This window comes from Lactuca serriola, chromosome 4, assembly GCF_051521515.1.
Source record: "Lactuca serriola cultivar US96UC23 chromosome 4, Lser_US96UC23_V15, whole genome shotgun sequence".
NCBI lineage: Eukaryota > Viridiplantae > Streptophyta > Magnoliopsida > Asterales > Asteraceae > Lactuca > Lactuca serriola.
Genome location: NC_136411.1, coordinates 352,630,989 through 352,638,549, shown reverse-complemented (window position 1 = coordinate 352,638,549; position 7,561 = coordinate 352,630,989). Strand labels below are relative to the sequence as shown.

Below are 7,561 nucleotides of genomic sequence, written 5' to 3'. Positions count from 1 at the left end.
ACCCAAACTTTCGTACTTAACAATATATTTACTTCAAAACATGTTACTTGCATATTCATAAAAACAATATTTTACATTGATAAAAAGTATCCAATGACCGGATACAAACCGACTATTACAAAGTGTTATATATTACACAACTACCCAGGATACTATACATTTATACATACATGATCCCTAAATACAAAAGTAAGAGTAAAAAAACTATTCTACATCTTTTGACAGTATATAATCATACCGGTTACTTATCTCCTGCAACTTTGTTAAACATTGAGAGGGTAAGCGGTGACGCTTAGTGAGTTCAATAATAGATACAATATAACGTTATGCCATATATATACTTCAATATGTCAGAAGCAAAGATGAACAAGGAACAACAAGGGTATATGTGAATCATGTGACAAACTTTCCATATCAATCATTGATTTGATTCAAATATATACAATTAATAAGACATAACAATTTCCATACTTGATATACATCAATAAAGCTTTGGCCCAAATGGCACAGAAGACATACAACTTCGGATTAACATTTTGGTAGATTTCAGGCTTTCAGCCCTGTCTAACCTTCTGCCAATACCATAGAATAGAAATCATTCTCTTACGAAGACATGTTCTACATGGCCAGAGGCTACATACCAGTACCAACGTGAATCTAAGTCCTTTCACTGATCACATGGTCAAAGGTATTTCTTTACTATTAAAAATAGCGAATAAAAATAACACGGGAAAATAACCTGGAATAATAACACTGAAAAGCACATAGCACATATAACACATAACATACAATTATTTCTATATATTAAACTCACCTTGGAATAACTGGGGGCTAAAATAGTAATTTGAGCAGCATTTCAGCTCCAAATATGAGTTTATTCGTTGAAAACCGGGAGATTTATTCAAAAACCGGGCTCTACAAAAGTAGAGCTTCAAAACCGAAAAGATAAATTTCCCGGGCTTCTTGGGAACTTCGAGACGTATTTCAGGTGCTAAAATTGACATCGGGGCTTCGGGGGATGTCAAAATAGTGAAAATATTGAAAAAGGGGTCAAAATTGCCAATTTCCTAAAAGTCCCCGGGCAATCTCGCAGGCCTTCTATTTAAAGGGGCGAGCTTGCGAGGGTCGGCCGAGAAGGAGGAGTTAGCGAAGGCAGGTGGCAACCGTGGAGCGAGGCCAGGTGGCTCGTACGAGGCTCGGACATGCGAAGGGGGCAGCTGGCGCATTGGACTCCGGACCAAACACGCGTCGGTCTTCGGACCTGCCACGATACGGATGACTCAGCGAGATCGGACTCGGGGCATGCTTCGGTTGGGCCTCCCTTCGGTCGAATCAGCAGCGAACATGTGGCTGCTATTCATGCGAGGTGACGTGGCCGATCTTATCCATGCGAAAATTCTCGGAAAATGTGCCCCAAACTTCTAAAATCCATAATTTTCGCATACGGACTCCGTTTTTGACATTCTTTATATGCATGCGTAGGCGGGAATATAACATATAACTTTCGTTTAGACTTTGTCGCCTAATTTTGACTTTATTTTTAATATTATTATTTTTAACAGACCGGGACGGGTAAATCCGTTAAAAATTCATAACTTATTCATCTGACATCCGTTTTCGTCGGACTTTTTACCATTATACTACTATTGACAAGATCTTCAATTCTCGTTTAGGTTGTGTCAGCTAAAAATCACTCGATCTAAAATTCGAGTTTTTAGTTGTCTACTGCTAAGCTGAAACTTAGAAAAATCATAACTTCCTCATACGAAGTCAAATTTTGGCGTTCATTTTATCGAACTTCTCAGTTTAACGAATACTATGACTTTCATTTAGATCACTAAGGCTAAAAAGTAGTTTATCAAAAACTCATTTTTTACGTCATTCGGCGCCGTGCCGGTTTTGTCGCGGATCTTTGATTGGTCATAACTTCTTCGTTATAACTCGGATTTCGATGGGGTTTTCGCCTACATGTTTCTAACGAGATTATCTACAACTTTCAATCATAAAATTTTACTTATTTAAAATTTTATATTTTCGCTAAATTTCACTATTTGTTTTTAATTGAAATCTCATAAGACTTCCAATATTTTCTGAGTGATTCTAAACATAGTTTTACTTCATTTCTAGTAAAAACCATATGTTAGAACTCAACATTCAAATTCACATAATATTTCGTAATATTATTCATTACAAAACACGATTTCAAAACGTGTATGTTACATGCAAGGAATAAGCCAGATGGAGATTCGAGGAATACATAAGCAAAAAGGAAGTATGGTGCTCCATTTTGCTATGTGATGGAACCCTAATTGAATTGGAGATGCAAGGAAGACAACATATAAAAATTTGAGGAATACATGAGCAAAAAGTAAGTGTGGTACTCCGTCTTGCTATGAAGACAGAAAGCAAGAGATGGAAGAAAAAATAGTGGTAAAGGAAACTGTCCTCCAAGGAAACGGTCGTCCAACAGATGACAAACAGAAGAGAATCCGTTATACCATGGAGCTGCCATTACGTGAATTAATAATATCATCCCTAATAAATAAAGATAATTTTGCCACATGTCACTCTCCCATTAACTTGGACACATGTCATTTTTTGGTATTTTTAAATAAATGTTTTTTCCATTTGTCATTTTCTCATTTTTTTTAATATATTCTTAATTAACAAATCATATTCCCACCTCAATTAATAATTGTCTAAATTAAAAGCAACCAATAAATTACTCATATTATATTTAATATGTTTCCTTTTAAATCCAAATTTCAAATTTAAATAACCTTTTGTTTAACCTAACATATTTAATTTTATTGTTTATCCAACCCGTATAAAATACGGGTCTCACAACTACAACTGGTATATAATAATTGTAAGTTTTAGTATAAAAGAAAGTAGTATAGGTTGGAGATGGTCAAAAGTAGCCTTAACTAAAAGTGGACATATTAAACTTGACTTCGTAAAAAATAAATAAATAAATAAAAATTAATTACAATGGGGTAAACGTGACCAATCCATTGATTGTTAATTTCCATTAAGAAGAGGTGGCAAAAGATTCATCATATCAGTTTCATGTGCACCTCGATACATTATAGAAGTCTAATTAAAATTAACCAGCTCAAGCACACTGATATTTGGGTTATTTTGGATTTGTGGCTATTTTTTCGAAAACAGTTTGAAGAAATTAGTTAAATTTGTCACTTTCTCTTAAATTAAATATCTTTTTTTTATTAAATTATATAGCTCTACCTATTTATGTAATATATTAGATATGAAAAATAACCTATCAAAACCTAGTTTCACCCAATTTATTAAATTCGTTGTATTGGTTGGATATCAAACACATTTGGAAATTAATCAACCCGATCCATTCCCATCCATAAGTCCATAACCTATCATTTCTACTATTATATCCAAATAATTCTCTCATATTCATCATTAATTTAAGAAAAAAATTAAACATCTTTCTACATTTTTTATTTATTTATCCTTCTACTCATATAAAATTATGACATGCGCCGGATGCTATTAGTTTTTTTTCTTAATCTACTCATTTAATTTTAATACTTATCTTGATCTACTCATATAAATAAATAAATAAATCAAAGGTTACTTGATTTATCTTTTAAGGAGAAAAAGTTTTCCAACTTATGCTCGTCTTTACATTCATTCGATTTAACCATATAAGGCTTAAAATTTTTATAGTTGGTTTTTTTTTTCAATTTTTTAATATTTGTGTCAAAGTAACACTTCTACCTTCCATCAACAGTTCTATCACTATTGAAACTGAAAATTAAAATCACAATCATACCAACTACTAACAAAGTCATCAAAATACATGTTTCACCTTACGATTACATGAACTAATAATAACTAAAAGATTCAAGATCCCAGTTGAGTTCCAAACGGAGCTTCGTGATTCATCGACCGGGAAAAGTCAAGTATCGACGGCGGGTTTTGGCCGACGCCGGTGCATTGAACCGGGAGGCTAAACATCGGGTTCACCACCGGTTCTTGGTTCGCCGTCATGTTGCCGGACTGGTTTCCAAAGTTCAACCCACCGGTTCTCTGGTTCGCCGGAGCACACATGGAGTACAAGTTTATCCCATTTCTCATCGTCAACATCTGAAACATTAATCACAAAATCAGTAAGATTTTTTCGTGAAATTTAGCCGGAAAAAAACACCATACCTGAACTTGGAGCTGAAGCTGCTTCAGATATTCAATAGCTTCATCCAGCATTGAAGCTTTATCCGTCTGATAAATCAAAACCAATTAAGCATTTATGTTGAAAATCGAAATGTTTGTGTAGAATTATCAATCGAAGTATTTGTATTTGAACACAATACCTTATTTGAATTGGGGATAAGCTTCTGCAAGGCCTTCATCTTCTCATTTATCTTGCTTCTCCTTCTCTGTATCAAACAAAATCCGATTATAAATCAAGGTCGACAATCACACAGAGTACCAGTGAAGTAGTGATCTATGGTTGATTATGAATTTATAATTAAATGGTTAATTGTTATTTGTTACCTTTTCGGACAAATTATGAACCTCAGCTGCTCGTGTTCGTTTTGAAGGATTACGAGGAGGATTTTGTTTAGCGACCATTTCATCCATCAAGTTTTCGAATCCCTCCTGGAAAACGTTTCAATTTTCAATAAAGGAACTATCATCTATGGCGGATTTAAGAAGCAGAGAGAGAACAATATATGCACGAAATAAGCTAAATGAATCAGATCAAACGGGAAATATCAGAATACCTCACTTTCGCAATCGTATTCATCTGGGTCATAATCCATAGTACCCACAGAAGAAGAAGAGACATGAGCCATGGTATTCGCCGGAATGTGAGTAACACCGGTAGAAGATAACGTGGGGATCTGATCGGAAATGGAAAGCCCGGAGGAATACGGCGGTTGTTGGCGTTGGAATTCATACTGCATTTGTTTGGGAGTGAGAGAAAAGGATGAAGAAGAAGAAGAAGATGCTGATTTAAACAGGATCTGACGAAGGAGAAGGGAAATGTCATCGGTGGATTCAGGCGGCGGAGAATATGAAGAAGAAATGCGTGGTGTATCGAACATGTCCGCCATTTTTACAGAGCTTTTTTACATATGCATTGATTTAAGAGAAGAGTGGAATTTTCAAAGACCTATTTTGATGTATAATCTGTAGATGACTTTACGTCGATGGTGGAGAAAGGGTTGAAAAGTGTAGCAGGAATTGGAGAAAGAGTTATGGGCAAGTTAAATAGTTGGCAAGGAATGATGAAGGTGGTGGTTGATGAAACGTCACGCGTCGTGGTGTGAGAGTGAGAGTGTGACAATCATATCATAAACCATTGCTCTTCGAATAGTAATATTTTTGTTTTAATCGATTAAAATAGATACTCTTAAAAAAGAAAAAAAGAAAAAAAAAACTTTATTTTAGGGTTTTCTATAAATATCTCTTCTTCTTTCTTTTGATTTCATTTTTTGTCTTTGTTGTTTATTATTATTTTTTTCTTATTTTGCTTTTTTTGTTGTTTTAAATTCTTTTTAATTATTATTATTATTATTATTATTATTATTATTATTATTGTTCTAAATTTTACATAAAATTTTAACATTCAGACGATATTATAAATTCCAACGGCTATATAAAATCGGTGTTTGAGCTTATTATCTATGGAATAATTTCTCTTGAGTTTGTTCAATCCCTTGAGTAGTGATAGTTAAGGGGATGTGGTGATGTGCTTCAATCTTTAAAATTTTCTGAAAACATTCATAATTTTTTATTTTATTTTTAAAAACCCTTATATTTCACAAGTTTTATTTTTATTTTTAAAAAACTTAAAATAAAACTTAAGTTTAATACAGAAAAACACAACTAATAAGATTTTTTTATGATATTAGCTCTCTAACTAATAGGACTGAATTAGTAATAAGAATAATAATAATAAGTCAATAGTCATTTATTAACAATGAATGTTTCATTATTTGGATATATTTTAAAGAAAAACCATCGTATTGTAGTTGATAATAACATAAGCACCATTTGTTATAATGGACATCAAGGTACAAAAGGCATGGGTATTCAGCTCATAGGCAATGTTTTAAAACCCGGATTTTTAGTTGATCCGGTGTGATGACCGGTTCATGAGTCAACCGGTTAAACCGGTTGAACCGCTGGGTCAACCCGGTTTATGATTTTTTTCTATTTTTATATATTTTTACTTTCATGCATAATCCATAAACATATAAAACCAATAATTTGATGTCCACAAAGTTTAAACATTGAAAAACATTAAAGAAACCGCAAACGGCTTTTTGTTTTGGCGTTCGATACTTGTATCCAACTATCCAAACCCTATTAACACGGGTCAATCCGGTTTTAACCGGTTCGATATAAGCGGTCGAACCGCGGTTTAGGGAAAACCCGGCCGGTTCGATCCGGTTCGTATTTTTACAAAAAACCGGTCTCAATTGACCCGTCTTCTACACCGGGTCACGGTCCAACCGGTTCAACCGGCCGGGTCGACCCGGGTTTTAAAACATTGACTCATAGGTTTGTACCTATCTACTAATCCATGCAGAATAATGGTTACATCCATGAAAAAAGATATGAAAAAGAACGAGATGTTTATTAATTTATTCAACACTTTGCTTTTAGAATTAAAAATAAAAAGTTATTAATTAATATTGACAAAATGTAAAAAGGTTGAACTTTTTAGTAAATGTTTTAGGATATGTATTTAACATATGTAATAATATATAATATATTTAGTTTTTTACTATTATTTTTATGGTTCTCCATTAAGAAAACATTCCAAGCTGGTTCTCCATCGTGAACACGAAAAAGCCTGGTTACGACCATGGGTGGGAAGAGGCGTGGGGGACATTCAAAGTTACAAGAACTAAACATGTGATGAACACTAGGATTAATATAATGTATTATGTATTTGAGCTAGTGTTAAATGATATTTGTGTTATAGAAGTAATATTAACTTATTGTAAATTGTATTATTAATACAACATTGTTGAATTAAACTTAAAAATCGCATCTATAAGAAATTTTAGAATAGTATAAAAAAAATGACTATTTATTAAAATAAATGGTTAAGGTGTGTTGTGCGAAACTAGCTCGCAGCTGTAAATTGGAAGCTAAATGTTGGAAGTTGTTAAGTTGGTATATGTTAGTTGGAAATTGATAGTTAGGAGTTGAAAACAAAAATCTATAGTTTTTGTTTTTATTTGTACAAAAGTGTTCACCAAATAAGTTGTAACTTTTAAATGTGTAAAATTAGATAAAAACAAAAAGTTAAATACTCCAAAAAAACAACATGAAATTAAGATAACAATTCTTGACACGATACGACAATAAAAGGTCTCGGTTGAAATTTATGACATGTTAACTTGTTAACCCCCCAAATAAACGGGTCGTGTTTGGGTTGATAATAGGGTTTATGGGTCAACCCACCAACCCGTATTTTTTTTTTTAATTTTTTTTTATTTTTTTACTTTTAAAAATGTATTACAGTTTTAAAGCAAGTTCCTTTAAGGTGGTTCACCTTATACTATAT

General features: G+C 33.1%; 1 protein-coding gene across 1 annotated transcript; it reads right to left on the bottom strand.

Moving 5' to 3' along the window:
- Window positions 1–3,754: 3,754 nt before the first annotated feature.
- ALC (basic helix-loop-helix (bHLH) DNA-binding superfamily protein) lies at window positions 3,755–5,245 on the bottom strand. Its single transcript, XM_079035170.1, has 5 exons — window positions 4,761–5,245; window positions 4,531–4,635; window positions 4,347–4,412; window positions 4,189–4,254; window positions 3,755–4,122 (listed from the first exon to the last, which is right to left on the bottom strand). Exons 1-5 carry the CDS (start codon window positions 5,091–5,093, stop codon window positions 3,880–3,882), a joined length of 813 nt encoding a protein of 270 aa, XP_078891296.1. The 5' UTR covers window positions 5,094–5,245; the 3' UTR covers window positions 3,755–3,879.
- Between the last annotated feature and the right edge of the window lie 2,316 nt (window positions 5,246–7,561).